Source organism: Mustelus asterias, chromosome 17 (genome assembly GCF_964213995.1).
Source record: "Mustelus asterias chromosome 17, sMusAst1.hap1.1, whole genome shotgun sequence".
NCBI lineage: Eukaryota > Metazoa > Chordata > Chondrichthyes > Carcharhiniformes > Triakidae > Mustelus > Mustelus asterias.
This window is the reverse complement of record NC_135817.1, coordinates 84,804,408-84,821,128: the sequence shown is the minus strand read 5'-3', so window position 1 is coordinate 84,821,128 and position 16,721 is coordinate 84,804,408. Positions and strand designations below refer to the sequence as shown.

General features: G+C 46.3%; 1 protein-coding gene across 2 annotated transcripts in view; it reads right to left on the bottom strand.

Annotated features, from left to right (window-relative positions):
* LOC144506656 (stomatin-like) overlaps positions 1-16,721 on the bottom strand; it is a 46,632-nt gene that overhangs the window by 15,625 nt on the left and 14,286 nt on the right. For both annotated transcript variants that reach the window (XM_078233060.1, XM_078233059.1), the window contains exons 2-3: positions 15,971-16,096; positions 15,761-15,849 (exon numbers count right to left, since the gene is read on the bottom strand). In XM_078233060.1, coding sequence (XP_078089186.1) covers positions 15,761-15,849; positions 15,971-16,043 — 162 coding nt within the window. In that variant the 5' untranslated portion in view covers positions 16,044-16,096. The remainder of the gene's footprint in view (positions 1-15,760; positions 15,850-15,970; positions 16,097-16,721) is intronic.

The window sequence follows — 16,721 nt, the reverse complement described above, 5'->3', positions numbered from 1 at the left end:
GTCCCACTATGGTGGTGTTGTCAGCAAACTTGAAAATCGAATTCGAGGGGTATTTGGCCACTCAGTCATAGATGTATAAATAGTTTTGTGGGAATAATGGTGTTGAAGGCTGAGCTGTAGTCAATAAATAGGAGTCTGACACAGGTGTTTTTGTTATCTAGGTGTTCCAGGGTTGAGTGCAGGGCCAGGGAGATGGCGGTAGGCTCACTGTAGTGGATCCAGGTAGTCCAGGAGGCTGGAATTGATTCGTGCCATGACTAACCTTTCGAAGCACTTCATAATGATGGATGTCAGAGCCACCGGACGATAGTCATTAAGGCACACTGCTTGGTTTTTCTTAGGATGATGGTCATCTTCTTAAAGCAGATAGGGACCTCAGATTGTTGTAAAGAGAGGTTGAAGATTTAGCTTGGGCTTGCAAAATCCTACTAACTGTCCTGGCTTGAGGCAATTCACACCTCTTTAACCTGTCATTATCCCTCTCTCCACTCGCACTCTCTGTACCTGAAAAGACTTGCATTCCAACCATTGTCTTGCAATTGTGTGTCTATATATGCCCTGTTTGGGAACCCACATCTCCACTTACCTGATGAAGGGACAGCGCTCCGAAAGCTCGTGATTTCAAATAAACCTGTTGAACTTTAACCTGGTGTTGTGAGACTTCTTTCTGTAATGTCCATCAGCCCCGAACTATCTCAGATCTCTCCGCTGCTCTAGTTCTGAGATATTGGGCATTGCCAATGTTAATTGGCAGGAAGCAAAGAGTCGGAATAAATGGGTGTTTTTCCGGTTGGAGGAAGGTAACTAGTGGCGTGCCGCAGGGATCGGTACTCGGGCCGCAACTGTTTACCATTTATATAGATGATCTGGAGGAGGGGACGGAGTGTAGGGTAACGAAGTTTGCAGACGACACAAAGATAAGTGGAAAAGTGAATCGTGTGGAGGACGGAGAAGATCTGCAGAGAGATTTGGACAGGCTGAGTGAGTGGGCGAGGATATGGCAAATGGAGTATAACGTTGAGAAATGCGAGGTTATACACTTTGGAGGAAATAATAACAAATGGGATTATTATCTCAATGGAAACAAATTAAAACATGCTACCGTGCAAAGGGACCTGGGGATCCTTGTGCATGAGACGCAAAAGCCCAGTCTGCAGGTACAACAGGTGATCAAGAAGGCAAATGGGATGTTGGCCTATATTGCGAAGGGGATAGAATATAAAAGCAGGGATGTCTTGATGCACCTGTACAGGGCATTGGTGAGGCCGCAGCTGGAATACTGTGTGCAGTATTGGTCCCCTTATATGAGGAAGGATATATTGGCATTGGAGGGAGTGCAGAGAAGGTTCACCAGGTTGATACCGGAGATGAGGGGTTTGGATTATGAGGAGAGGCTGAGGAGATTGGGTTTGTACTCGTTGGAGTTTAGAAGGATGAGGGGGGATCTTATGGAGACTTATAAGATAATGCGGGGGCTGGATAGGGTGGAGGCGGAGAGATTCTTTCCACTTAGTAAGGAAGATAAAACTAGAGGACACAGTCTCAAAATAAAGGGGGGTCGGTTTAAGACAGAGTTGAGGAGGAACTTCTTCTCCCAGAGGGTGGTGAATCTCTGGAATTCTCTGCCCACTGAGGTGGTGGAGGCTACCTCGCTGAATATGTTTAAAGCGCGGTTGGATGGATTCCTGATCGGTAAGGGAATTAAGGGTTATGGGGGTCAGGCGGGTAAGTGGTACTGATCCACGTCAGATCAGCCATGATCTTATTGAATGGCGGGGCAGGCTCGAGGGGCTAGATGGCCTACTCCTGCTCCTATTTCTTATGTTCTTATGTTCTTAATTGCTCTGTCATTGTTGGCTGTGCCGTCAGCTGCCTGGGCTCTCAAGCTCTGGAAATCCTTCTATAAACCTCTCTGCCTCTTTGCTGTCCAACTTTAAGACATCCTCTAAGTCTACCTCATTGACCAGTTTTTGGTCATTCACCCTAATTTGGTTCAGTGCCAATTTTATATCACTATGTTGCTGTGAAACACCTCGGGACATTTTATTATATTGAGGGCACTTTCTAAATATAACTGGCTGATGAGCCAGGAATGCTGCCTTTGATTTATTAAGTTACTTGTTGGATGGCTGCCCTACTACGCTGTCCGTGCTTGTAATCCTGTCATTTCCAATAGCTGCTGTCATTCTAACTGCGATGGCAACTGTCTGGTTGATAACTCAGTGTTCCTGACCTGGATGATCACACCCCCTTGGGGACGTGTGTGAGCAGGGGGGGGCGGGGTGGAGAGGGGGGTGGATACAGTTAATTTCACAACACATCCGTTATTTAACTTGATGGTTGAATAGATTCAAGTGGCTGATTGGTCTCCTCTCCTGTGTCCTTTCACTTCCACCCCCTGCAGACAGTTGTGAATCGGTTGGGTTTTTCTTTGGATTCATGGCCGCTCTTACTGACCCAGCTTTTCAGGTGATGTATTCAATGGGAAACTGAATGAGTACATTAGTCGGAAAGATACAGAAGGATACACTGATGGAATCAGATAGTGGGGTTTATGTGGAGCAGCTCTGACATCCATCATGATGAAATGCTTCGAAAGGTTAACCATGGCACGAATCAACTCCGGCCGCCCAGACTACCTGGATCCACTACAGTTTGCCTATCGCCGCAACAGGTCCACAGCAGATGCTATTTCCCTGGCCCTGCACTCAACCCTGGAGCACCTGGATAACAAAGACACCTATGTCAGACTCCTATTTATTGACTACAGCTCAGCTTTCAACACCACTATTCCCACAAAACTCATCTCCAAACACCGTGGCCTGGGCCTCGGCACCTCCTCTGCGACTGGATCCTGAACTTCCAAACTCACAGACCACAATCAGTATGGATAGGTAACAACACCACCTCCATGATCATCCTCAACACCGGTGCCCCACAAGGCTGTGTTCTCAGCCCCCTACTATACTCCTTATACACCAATAACTGTGCGGCCAAATTCCCCCCCAATTCGATTTTCAAGTTTGCTGATGACACCACCGTAGTGGGTCGGATCTCAAACAATGACGAGACAGAGTACAGGAATGAGATAGAGAATCTGGTGAACTGGTGCGGCAACAATAATCTCTCCCTCAATGTCAACAAAATGAAGGAGATTGTCATCGACTTCAGGAAGCGTAAAGGAGAACATGCCCCTGTCTACATCAATGGGGACGAAGTAGAAAGGGTGGAGAGCTTCAAGTTTTTAGGTGTCCAGATCACCAACAACCCTGTCCTGGTCCCCCCATGCCAACACTATAGTTAAGAAAGCTCACCAACACCTCTACTTTCTCAGAAAACTAAGGAAATTTGGCATGTCAGCTACGACTCTCACCAACTTTTACAGATGCACCATAGAAAGCATTCTTTCTGGTTGTATCACAGCTTGGTATGGCTCCTGCTCTGCCCAAGACACAAGGATCTACAAAAGGTTATGAATGTAGCCCAATCCATCACGCAAACCAGCCTCCCATCCATTGACTCTGTCTACACTTCCTGTTGCCTTGGCAAAGCAGCCAACATAATTAAGGACCCCACGCACCCCAGACATTGTCTCTTCCACCTTCTTTCTTCAGGAAAAAGATACAAAAGTCTGAGGTCACGTACCAACCAACTCAAGAACAGCTTCTTCCCTGCTGCTGTCAAACCTTTGAATGGACTTATCTTGCATGAAGTTGATCTTTCTCTACACCCTAGCTATTACTGTAACACTACATTCTGCACTCTCTCGTTTCCTTCTCTATGAACGGTATGTTTATCTGTATAGCACGCAAGAAACAATACTTTTCACTGTACGTTAATACACGTCACAATAATAAATCAAATCAAATCAATACTGGCATGGACCTGTTGGTCTGAAAGGCCTGTTGCTTTGTTTTATAATATACTCATAAATTTAGCCTTTAAGGAAGAATGTGAAGGCATGACAAAGAGTGAGGGGCAATTCAAAAGAAGTGTCAGAGGAATGTGGAACTTCAGTTCTGAGGATTGATTGGAGAGCTTAGGCCTGTTGTCCTCAGAGAAGAGAAGGTTGAGAGGAGATTTGGTAGAGGTGTTCAAAATCATGAGGGTGCCTGGACAGAGTAGGCAGGCAGAAACTGCTCCAACTGGTGGAAGCATCAGGAAGCAGAGGGCACTGGTTTAGGGTGATTGGTGAAGAAAGTAAAGAAGACACAAGGAAAATCCATTTTGACGCAACAAAAGGTTAGGATCTGAAATGCACTGCCTGTGAATGTATAGAGGCAGGGTCAGTTGAGGTATTCAAAAGAGAATTGGATTGTTACCTGAAAAGGAAAAAAAAAAGTAGGACTACAGGAAAAAGGCAAGAGAGTGATACTTGCACGGAGCTGGTGGAGCAGATGGGCCAAATGGCCTCATTTTGTGCTGTTCTATGATTCTATCAAGGGAGAATTTAGCATTGATCATTGGGAAATGATAGAGATGAAAAATGTGGGAGATCATGGTGTAGTGGTAATGTCACTAGCCTGGTTATCCAGAGGCCCAGGCTAATATTCTGTGGATCATGGGTTCAAATCACACCACGGCAGCAGGTGGAACTTAAGAATCATAGAATGCCCACAGTGCAGAAGGCGGCCATTCGGCCCATCGAGTCTGCATTGACCACACATTTACCCAGGCCCTATTCCTGTAACCCCATATATTTACCCTGTTAATCCACTGACACTAGGATCAATTTAGCATGGCCAATCAACCTAACCTGCACATCTTTGGACTGTGGGAGGAAACCAAAGCCCCGGAGGAAACTCACGCAGACACAGGGTGAATGTGCAAACTCCACACCCGTGGCCGGATTGAACCCGGGTCCCTGGTGCTGTGAGGCAGCAGTTCTAACTACTGTGCCACCATGCCGCCACGGTTAAATTGACAGTAGGGTCATCATGCCCAATATGGTGATAATGACAATCATTGACTGTTTCACTCATGCCCTTTCAGGAAGGAAATCTGCCATCTTATCTGGTCTGGCCTGCATGTCTTACGGCAATGAGGTTGACTCTTAAATGCCCTCTGAAATGGCCTAACAAGCCACTCAGTTCAAGGACAATTAGGGATTGGCAACCAATGCTGGCTTTGCCAGCAATGCCCACATGCCATGAAGGAATAAAGGAAAAACAAATCCACTGACTGAATCATTGGCCAGTGGACTGCTTCTTGCTTCTAACTCAAACTCAGCTGGATGAGAAATGAATGAGTCCCTTGTGTCAGACAACAAGATGACATCTGCACAGTCAATAAGAAAGACTTGTATTTATCAAACTTGTATTTGACAATGAGCTTTCTGTGTATCAGAAACATCGCAACACTCTTCGCTTTCATTAATTTTAATATAGATAAATGTGAGGTGGTTTATTCTGGGGGAAAGTACAATAAGGTCACAAAATCCTTGGAAAATTGAGAGTCCAAATCTATTTGAGCAGCAAAGGGTACAGATAGACAAATCATTAAAAGTAGCAACAGATTCTTGTTTTTTAAAAAAGCAAAACCCAGATTCATCGAATCCCTACAGGCCATTCGGCCCATCGAGTCTGCACCGACTCCAATAGCCCATCCTACCCAGACCAAATCCCTGCAACCCCACATACTTATGCTACTAATCCCTCTAACCTACACATCTTGAGACACTAAGGGGCAATTTAGCATGGCTAATCCACCTAACTCGCACCTCTTTGGACTGCGGGAGGAAGCCGGAGCACCCAGAGGAAAATCACGCAGACACGGGGAGAACATGCAAAACCCCACACAGACAGTCATCCAAGGCCGGAATTGAATCTGGGTCCGTGGCGCTGTGAGGCAGCAGTGGTAACCACTGTCACACCGTATAGAGAGAGAGAGAATTGAAGAGCTGAGAAGTTCTGTTAAATGAGAAGATTAAAAATAGAAAAGTCTTTGACCGAAAACACTGGGCAGGTTTTTCTGGCCCCGAATGTGGCAGACATTGTCACGGGTGGGATGGGAAAATTTGGTGAGTGGCCAAAGGTCAATTGGCTCTCTGAACTTTCCCATCCTGTCCACAATAGCTGTTGGAGTAGGAAGATCCCACACATTAACTCCTGTTTCTCTCTCCACAGATGCTGTTGGGTACTTTTAGTATTTTCTGTTTTTACTTCTAATTTCTGGCAGCTGCAGTATTTTGCTTTGGTGTTGTGTGAAGATATGTTAAACCTGCATAGGGATTTGGTCTACCTGCAGAGAGATTTGGACAGGCTGAGTGAGTGGGCGAGGATCTGGCAGATGGAGTATAACGTTGACAAATGCAAGGTTATTCACTTTGGAAGAAATAATAGCAAATTGGATTATTATCTAAATGGAAAGAAATTACAACATGCTGCTGTGCAGAGGGACCTGGGGGTCCTTGTGCATGAGACACAAAAACCCAGTCTGCAGGTGCAACAGGTGATCAAGAAGGCAAATGGGTTGTTGGCCTATATCGTAAGGGGGATAGAATATAAAAGCAGAGATGTCTTGCTGCATCTGTACAGGGCATTGGTGAGGCCGCAGCTGGAATACTGTGTGCAGTATTGGTCCTCTTATTTGCGGAAGGATATATTGGCCTTGGAGGGAGTGCAGAGAAGGTTCACCAGGTTGACACCAGAGATGAGGGGTGTTGATTATGAGGAGAGACTGAGCAGATTGGGTTTGTATTCGTTGGAATTTAGAAGGCTGAGGGGGGATCTTATAGAGACCTATAAGATAATGAAGGGGCTGGATAGGGTAGAGAGGGAGAGATTCTTTCCACTTAGAAAGGAAACTAGAACTAGAGGGCACAGCCTCAAAATAAAGGGGGGTCGGTTTAGGACGGAGTTGAGGAGGAACTTCTTCTCTCAGAGGGTGGTGAATCTCTGGAATTCTCTGCCCACTGAAGTGGTGGAGGCTACCTCATTGAATATGTTTAAATCACAGATAGATGGATTCCTGATCGGTAAGGGAATTAGGGGTTATGGGGAGCGGGCGGGTAAGTGGAACTGATCCACTTCAGATCAGCCATGATCTTATTGAATGGCGGGGCAGGCTCGAGGGGCTAGATGGCCTACTCCTGCTCCTAGTTCTTATGTTCTTATGTTGTGAATGATTGCTCTCCTTATTATAAAATAGAATACAGAAGCATTTGAAAAGCTGCAAGCAACATTTGGAAGGATTATACCACAACTGAGGAGTTATACAGTGTCTCAATTCTGGCTTTCCGAAAACCAGCGATGTCCTAAACTGCGAAGCATGAATTTAAATTCATATTAAACGAGTAAAATAACTCACCAGCTTTTTTGACTAGGGGCTGCGCTGGCATGGACTGGGCATTGGCTTTGGGGCCTAGGCATTTCCCACACTCTGAGTGGTCTGAACGACCCTTGACCCCAAGCCCACCAAGCTTGACCTCATCTGCCCCACCGAACACAGCCCAAACCACCTGATCCGAAAAATGATTCTGAAAAACAGCTGGCACAGACTCGGTCCCGAGGTTGCTGTTTTCTAGGCACTGTACCTGTGTATACATTTCCTCACAGCGTAAGTGAGAGAAAACATTTCCAGGAGTTGGAGGGTCAGTAACCAGAACGCTCAGACTTAAAAGTAGTGTGTGCAGTTCTGGTCACCTCACTATAGGAAGTGATTGCACTAGAGGGATTAAGAGGGAATTCACCAGGATGCTGCCTGGAATGGAGCATTTGAGCTATAAGGAGAGATTTGGATTGTTTTCTTTAGAACAGAGAAGGCTCGAGGGGGGGACATGTTTGAGGTGTATAATATTATGAGGGGTATTGACTGGGTGAGTAGGAAGCAGTTGCTCACCGTGAGGGGTCAACCACAGGGGGCATAGTTTTAAGGTGAGGGGCAGGAGATTCAGAGGGGATTTGAAAACAAATTCACCCAGAGGGTGGTAGGAATCTAGAATGCACTGCCTGGGAAGGTAGTGGAGGCCGGAAACCTTACAACCTTTAGAAGGCAAAAGAGAAAACGCTGGAAAATCTCAGCAGGTCTGGCAGTATCTGTAAGGAGAGAAAAGAGCTGACGTTTTGAGTCCAGATGACCCTTTGTCAAAGGGTCAGATTTGTCAAAGGTTTCAGATGCCAGCATCCGCAGTAATTTGCTTTTAAACCTTTAGAAAGCATCTGGATGAGCACTTGAAATATCATAACATTCAAGGATATGGGACAAAGTGCTGGAAAATGGGATTAGCGCGACTTCAGTGGTAGTTATTGTCGGTGCAGACACAATGGGCCGAAGGGCCTTTGCGACACTGTATGTCTCTACGACTATGACTGGCAAACGAGGTGGCAAATTCCAAACACATTCTAAACCAAGAACATTTTGCTCACGTCCTCTCTAATCCTTCTACCAATCGCCTTAAATCTGTGCCCCCTGGAAATTGATCCCTCAGCAAGGGGAAACAGGACGTTCTTGTCTACTGTACCTAGATCCCTCATCATCTTGGACACCTCAATGATGTCACCCCTCAGCCTCCTCAGTTCCAAGGAGAAAAAACCCCAGCCTATCCAATCTTTCCTCATAGCCGCAATTTTCAAGCCCTGGCAACACTCTTGTAAATCTCCTCTGTATTCTCTCCAGAACAATTATGTGGCAACCAGAACAGAGATGCCTCGATAGTAGACAAGAGAAGTGAAGCCACAAATGAAATTTGAATAGAAACACGTTGGGGGGAAATGAGTCATATATCGAGTTCATGGAATGTATTCTGGTGACATACATTGTAAATTAATCAGGTAAACAATATTTCTTTATGGATTGGCTTGAAGCCAGTGCACCTGATGAATTGATTTCCTGTTGAGCTAAATTAGTTCAATTAAACTTTTTTTCAACAAGCAGGAAAGCAATTATTCCACAGTTTAGCCTGCAACGGGCTAATCTGAAAACAATTTAAGACAGAAAGACTGGCATTTAGATAGCACCTTTTGGGCCCCTCAATGTTTATCTACAACCAGTCAGTTCATTTTGAAACGGAATCACTGTTGTAATGTGGAAAACGTGCAAAGCTCCCACAAACAGCAATGGAATAAATGAGCTGATATTCTGTTTTAGTGATGTTGGTTCAAAGATAGATATTGACCAGGGCACAACGGAGAACTCTCCTGCTCCTCTTTGAAATCGTGCCATCACTATGGGGTGGCACAGTGGTTAGCACTGCTGCCTCACAGCGCCAGGGACCCGGGTTCGATTCCCGGCTTGGGTCACTGTTTGTGCAGAGTCTACACGTTCTCCCCGTGTCTGCGTGGGTTTCCTCCGGGTGCTCCGGTTTCCTCCCACAGTCTGAAAGATGTGCTGGTTAGGTGCATTGGCCATGCTAAATTCTCCCTCAGTGTACCCAAACAGGCGCCAGAATGTGGCGACTAGGGGATTTTTACAGCAACTTCATTGCAGTGTTAATGTAAGCCTACTTGTGACAATAAAAAAATATATATATATTTCACATCCTCCGAGAGGGCAGATGGAGACACTTCAACCGAAAGGGGCATCTCTGACAATGCAGCACTCCCATAGGACTGAATTATAGAATCATAGAGGTTTACAGCATGGAAACAGGCCCTTCGGCCCAACTTGTCCATGCTGCCCTTTCTTTTTTTTAAACCCCTAAGCTAATCCCAATTGCCCGCATTTGGCCCATATCCCTCTATACCCATCTTACAAACACATATGACTGGCATTTAGATTGGAGTGTCAGCCTTGTGTTAGCCTTGATTTGGTGCTCAAGCCTCTGAAGTAGGCCTTAGACTCACAAATATTTGACCCCAAGGTCACTAACAAAACTAAGTCTGACAATATATCCCTATAACTGTTTCCAGCCCTTATCTCTTGACCTTTTGCAAGGGTCATGATTGAGGATTGTGCTGTATTAATGCACCACGGTGCTATCGCCCCTAGCTCTTGAATCAGAAAGTTGTGGGTTCGAGTCACCCCAGACACTGGAGTGTCTGGCACAGTTGGTGCCAGTACTGAGGGAGTGCAGTACTGCCAGATGTCCAATCTTCACAGGAGACCACCAATCCTTCTGGTGGTCCCAAAAAATCCCACGGCACTATTTTAAATAGTGGCAGAGTTGTTCCTTCCAGGATCCTGGCAAATATTCATTCCTCAACCAACACCTAAGAGTAGATCAGCTGACCAATATCACATTATCACTGTGGAAACTAGCTGTTCACAAATACACTGCCTCATTTCCAACATCGCCGACCTGGCGATGTTTCAGAAAGACAATACTTCATTTGTTATAGTACGCTTTGGGATCCTGAAGTCATCAAAGGCATTATATAAAAGCACGGATTCTTTTTGTGAGCCCAGCAACTGTTAGTTGGGAAATTAATCAGCAAGTGAGCGGAGGCCGACATTGTCCATACCTACAGGTAGGACGGCACAGTGGTTAGCACTGCTGCCTCACAGTGCCAGGGATCCTGGTTCCATTCTGGTTTTGGGTGACTGTCTGTCTGGAGTCTGCACGCTCTTCCCATGCCTGCGTGGGTTTCCTCCGATTGATCTGGTTTCCTCCCACAGTCTGAAGATGTGGAGGTTAAGTGGATTAGCCGTGTTAAAATTGTCCCTTGGTGGTCCGAAGATGTGGAGGTTAAGTGGATCAGCCATGGTAACGACACGGGGTTATGGGGATAGGGTGGTGAGGTGTGGGCCTGGGTAAGATGCTCTTTCCGAGAGTCAGTGCAGACTCAATGGGTCGAATGGCCCCCTTCTACGGTACAGACTGTCGAGAAAGGCTCAGTGGACAGGAACTAGGCAGGATTTTAACCCTCATCCTGCGATCAGCCATGCCACACCCAACTGCAATATTTCCAGTACGGCTACAAATTAGATCAAATTACGCAGAACAGATCGGTGAGTGAACCTGGTTACGGTTCAGCTCCAAATTGACTAAACAGTTACTTATGAGTCACTGGGGAAAGTCTTGTAATTTAATTGATCGCGAGTAGACCTCTCGTGCCAGTGCTTTTCAAAGATAGAAATCAGATCTCTGTTGTGCTTTTCGTGACCTTGAGAACTCCTTAAGCGGTTCACAGCCAACAAATCACTTTTTGAACCAAAGAAACAGGGATAAGAGTGTGGGTCAGATAAGATTTTTGATCTAGCTACAGCTTCCCTTGAAGTCTAGTCGCTGTTGCAATGCAGGACGACACAGCCGTCAGTTTGCGCATAGCAAGATCTCACAATCAGTAATGTGAGAAATGACTAACCAATCTGTTTTAGTGATGATGTTCGAGGGCTTTATTGAGCAAACTGAGTGAGGCAGACCATAAACTTAAACTCAAGGCTGCTTTTTGCTTTTAGGAAGCTTGAAGGGCGGCACGATGGCACTGTGGTTAGTACTGCTTCCTCACAGCGTCAGGGACTTGGGTTTGATTCCGGCCTTGGGTGACTGTGTGGAGTTTGCACATTCTCCCCGTATCTGCGTGGGTTTCCTCCCACACTCCAAAGATATGTGGGTTAGGTGGATTGGTCATACAATTTAGCCCTTTAGTGTCTGGGGGATTTGCAGGGTAAATATGTGGGGTTACATGGATAGGGTCTAGGTGGGATTGTTGTCGGTGCAAGTTTGATAGGCCAAATGGCCTCCTTCTGCACTGTGGGGATTCTATGATTCTTCTACAAGCAGGAGGAGGCCATTCAGCCCCTCAAGCCTGTTGCACCGTTCAATGAGATCAGGTTAATGAGTATTTCAACTCCATCCATCTGCCTGGCCTTCATGTATTTTTACGGTCTTGACAGTGCGTTGACTGATATTCTGACCTGCATCCTCTCCATGAATGAGCACATGTTGGCCTCTGGACTGTCTCCCAATGAGCTCAGTGCTGTGATCACTGGTGGACTGTTCAACTATGTGGGATGGACCACACAGCTTAATCATGGAATAATTCAGCACAGGAGGCCATTCAGCCCATCATCCCTGCATCAGCTCTTTGGAAGAGCAATTTAATTAATTCCACTTCTCTGCTCTTTCTCAATAGCCCAATACTCTTCAAATTCTCTTTCAAAAGTTACGATTCACCTTCCAATAGTCTTTCAGGCAGTGCATTCCAGATCAACTCACCGCTTCAGCCATGACTCAATGGCAGAGCAGACTTGATGGGCCTAATTCTGCTCCTATGTCTTATGGTCTTAAAGAAATGTTAATCTGCGCCACCTCTGGTTCCAGCAGCTTTAAATCTATGTTCACCCTTTCACATATATTTTGTCCTCCCCTCTATTACTGCCTCTGCACTTCCTTAAAATCTGCTATAGCTGCAACCTCTGAAGTAATGTTTATTTATTTATTAGTCACAAGTCACATTAACATTGCAATGAAGTTACTGTGAAAATTCCCTGGTCGCCACACTCCGGCACCTGTTTGGGTACACTGAGGGAGAATTTAACATGGCCAATGCACCTAACCAGCACGCCTTTTGGACCATGGGAGGAAACCGGAGCACCCTGAGGAAACCCACACAGACACGGGGAGAATGTGCAAACTCCACACAGACAATGGCCCAACCGGGAATTGAACCTGGGTCCCTGCGCTGTGAGGCAGCAGTGCTAACCACTGTGCCACCCATGTGGCTGTGACTTGAAACATTTCTCTCCTCCATGTCTCCCGAGGATTTCCAGCGTTTTCTTTTCTTTATTCAGACTTACAGCATCCTCAGTAGTTTTGCTTTTATATCCGATTGACTCTTCTGCCCAATGGAAATAGTGGGTTCCTCCTGATTTACTCCATCAAAATGACTGAGTGATTTTGAACATCTGTGAAAATACTTTCACACGTGCTTTTCACATCTTCTTTTAACCCTTCCCTGCTTTCAGCAGAACAATCGCAGGTACTCCAGTCTCTCCACATATCTGAAGTCCCTCATCCTTGGCACCATTCGTTCATGGGTTGTGGGTGTTGCTAACTGGGCCATCATTTATTACCCATCCCTGACGGCAATTAAGAGTCAACCACATTTGCTGTGGGTCTGGAGTCACATGTAGACCAGACCAGGTAAAGAAGGCAGATTTCCTTCCTGAGTGGACATTGGTGAACCAGATCATGGTGGCACAATGGTTAGCACTGCTGCCTCAGAGTGCCAGGGACCCAGGTTCGATTCCCAGCCTGGGTCACTGTCTGTGCGGGGTCTGCATATTCTCCCCGTGTCTGTGTGGGTTTCCTCCCACGGTCCGAAAGACGTGCTGGTTAGGTGGATTGGCCATGCGAAATTCTCCCTCAGTGCACCCGAACAGACACCGGAGTGTGGCAACTAGGGGATTCTTACAGTAGCTTCATTGCAGTGTTAATGTAAGCCTACTTGTGACACTAAATAAATAAATAAACAGATGTGTTTTGACAACAATCAACAATAGTTTCATGGTCTTCATTAGACATTTAATTCCAGATTTTTATTGAACTCAAATTTCACCATCTGTTGTGGTGAGTTTCGAACCCAGATCCCCAGAGCGTTATCCTGGATATCTGGATTACTAGTCCAACGGGGTAAATATGTGAGGTTACAGGGATCAGGCCTGGGTGGGATTGTGATCGGTGCAGATTCAATGGGATGAATTTGGCACTGTAGGGATTCTACGATTCTACTCTATGATTCAATGACAATTCCACTGCGCCACTGCCTCTCTCCCAGGGGAGGCCATTAACAAGTGTTTTACAAAGATTGCGCAGAACTTCCTTGCTTCTGTACTTCATTCAAAGAAAGAGGATGTGTTGGAACTATTGAATGGCATCAAGGTTGGTAAGTCGCCGGGACCGGATGGGATGTACCCCAGGTTACTGTGGGAGGCGAGGGAGGAGATTGCGGAGCCTTTGGCGATGATCTTTGCATCGTCGATGGAGACGGGAGAGGTTCCGGAGGATTGGAGGATTGCGGATGTGGTCCCTATATTCAAGAAAGGGAACAGGGACAGCCCGGGAAATTACCGACCGGTGAGTCTAACCTCAGTGGTTGGTAAGTTGATGGAGAGGATCCTGAGAGACAGGATTTATGATCATCTAGAGAAGTTTAGTATGATCAAAAGTAGTCAGCACGGCTTTGTCAGGGGCAGGTCGTGCCTTACGAGCCTGGTTGAGTTCTTTGAAAATGTGACCAAGCACATTGACGAAGGAAGAGCGGTGGATGTGGTCTATATGGACTTCAGCAAAGCGTTCGATAAGGTCCCCCATGCAAGACTTCTTGAGAAAGTGAGAGGGCATGGGATCCAAGGGGCTGTTGCCTTGTGGATCCAGAACTGGCTTGCCTGCAGAAGGCAGAGAGTGGCTGTGGAGGGGTCTTTCTCTGCATGGAGGTCAGTGACCAGTGGAGTGCCCCAGGGATCTGTTCTGGGACCCTTGCTGTTTGTCATTTTCATAAATGACCTGGATGAGGAAGTGGAGGGATGGGTTGGTAAGTTTGCTGACGACACCAAGGTAGGTGGTGTTGTGGATAGTTTGGAGGGATGTCAGAAGTTGCAGCGAGACATAGATAGAATGCAGGACTGGGCGGAGAAGTGGCAGATGGACTTCAACCCGGATAAGTGTGTGGTAATCCATTTTGGCAGATCCAATGGGATGGAGCAGCAGTATAAAATGAAGGGTACCATTCTTAGCAGTGTAGAGGATCAGAGGGACCTTGGGGTCCGGGTCCATAGGACTCTTAAATCGGCCTCGCAGGTGGAGGATGCGGTCAAGAAGGCGTATGGCGTACTAGCCTTCATTAATCGAGGGATTGAGTTTAGGAGTCGGGAGATAATGCTGCAGCTTTATAGGACCCTGGTTAGACCCCACTTGGAGTACTGCGCGCAGTTCTGGTCACCTCATTACAGGAAAGATGTTGAAGCCATTGAAAGGGTGCAGAGGAGATTTACAAGGATGTTGCCTGGATTGGGGGGCATGCCTTATGAGGATAGGTTGAGGGAGCTTGGTCTCTTCTCCCTGGAGAGACGAAGGATGAGAGGTGACCTGATAGAGGTTTACAAGATGTTGAGGGGTCTGGATAGGGTGGACTCTCAGAGGCTATTTCCAAGGGCTGAAATGGTTGCTACGAGAGGACACAGGTTTAAGGTGCTGGGGGGTAGGTACAGGGGGGATGTCAGGGGTAAGTTTTTCACTCAGAGGGTGGTGGGTGAGTGGAATCGGCTGACGTCGGTGGTGGTGGAGGCAAACTCGTTGGGGTCTTTTAAGAGACTTCTGGATGAGTACATGGGATTTAATGGGATTGAGGGCTATAGATAGGCCTAGAGGTGGGGATGTGATCGGCGCAACTTGTGGGCCGAAGGGCCTGTTTGTGCTGTGGCTTTCTATGTTCTATGTTCTATGTTCATTCCTTCATTAATGAAGCCCAATAATCCTATTTTTTATTAAACAGCCTTCTCAATTTGTCCCTCCATCTTCCGAGATTTGCGTATGCACGCCCCGAGCTTTCTCTGAACGTGCGTACCCTTTAGAATTGTAAACTGTTGACAATGGATCGCTAAACCCCACTCCCACACCCCCCAAACACCAACAAATTTTCTTGACTCCTGATGATTCAAGGGACTGATCTGGCACTGCGGGCTATTGAGGAAAATCTTATTTTTAACAAATATAAAAACACAGAGTCAAACTTCATCAAGCCTGTCACAAGCTAGTGCGAAATAACAGTGAACTTTCTCAATTAGCAGAGGATATTGTTGAGAATCAACTGGGGGAGAGAAGCCGAGCAATCCTAAGCAATTCTTAAACTGTCCAGAGAATAAAAATGATTGAAATTACCTTTATACAAAACCAGATTGAGAGGGGGAAAGTTGCAAGAATGAAGATGCACGAAAGGATGATGAGAATCCAACCGAAACACCCAGCCCCTGCAGAGAAAAGGCAGATTGGTAAAGAGAGCCAGCCACACTGCAGTCAGCAAAGGGAGACAGAGAGAGAGAGAGACGCAGGCATGCCTGTGATTGCATTTATTATTCATACACTTGTTACCTCCAGGGCTGTGCTCTGTCTCTGAGGCCTCCCCGACTCGCACTGCACCCACTCTCCTTGCACTCAGTTCCATAGTGAAGCCCCCTCCTGATGCAGCCTGCCTGCGACTCAAATCCTGGGAACGCCCTGGAACACAACAGCAGCTGTCAATACTAACACACACTGGGCTGAACGAAGGCACGACACAGCTAAACACGCCCCTGCCTCCAATAGGTTTGTGAGGGTTGCCAAGGCCCTCGGGAATTGGAGAGTAAAATGGGCTACATGAATTTTTGTATGCTTCTGCCAAGCGTTTCTGAAAGGGGCCTCTGCCCACAGCAGATCACTCAGGAAGAAAGAAACTTCACAGAGGCACCTTTTTCTGTTTTTGATTTCTTCTTCGACAGCAAGCAAACTTTGCTCAGGGAGGATTATCTTTTTTTAAGTTTCTCATTAAGGTGGCACCCATGCCTCATGGTTGTGGGTTCCAAGATCCACTCACAGAATGATACAGCACAAGAGGAGGACCTTCTGCCCATCACTTCTCTGCCTGCCTTTTAAAATAACTATCCAATTAATCCCATGCCCTGGACCTGGTTCTCACTGTGCTGCAAACATTTTCCCTTCAAAGAATTCATCCCATTCTAAGTTACTATTGAATCTGGTTGTATTAACTGTACACTAGTGGCATTTAACTTTATTTATAATTTACCTTGCATTAAGTTGATCTTTCTCTACACCCTAGCTATGACTATAACACTACATTCTGCAC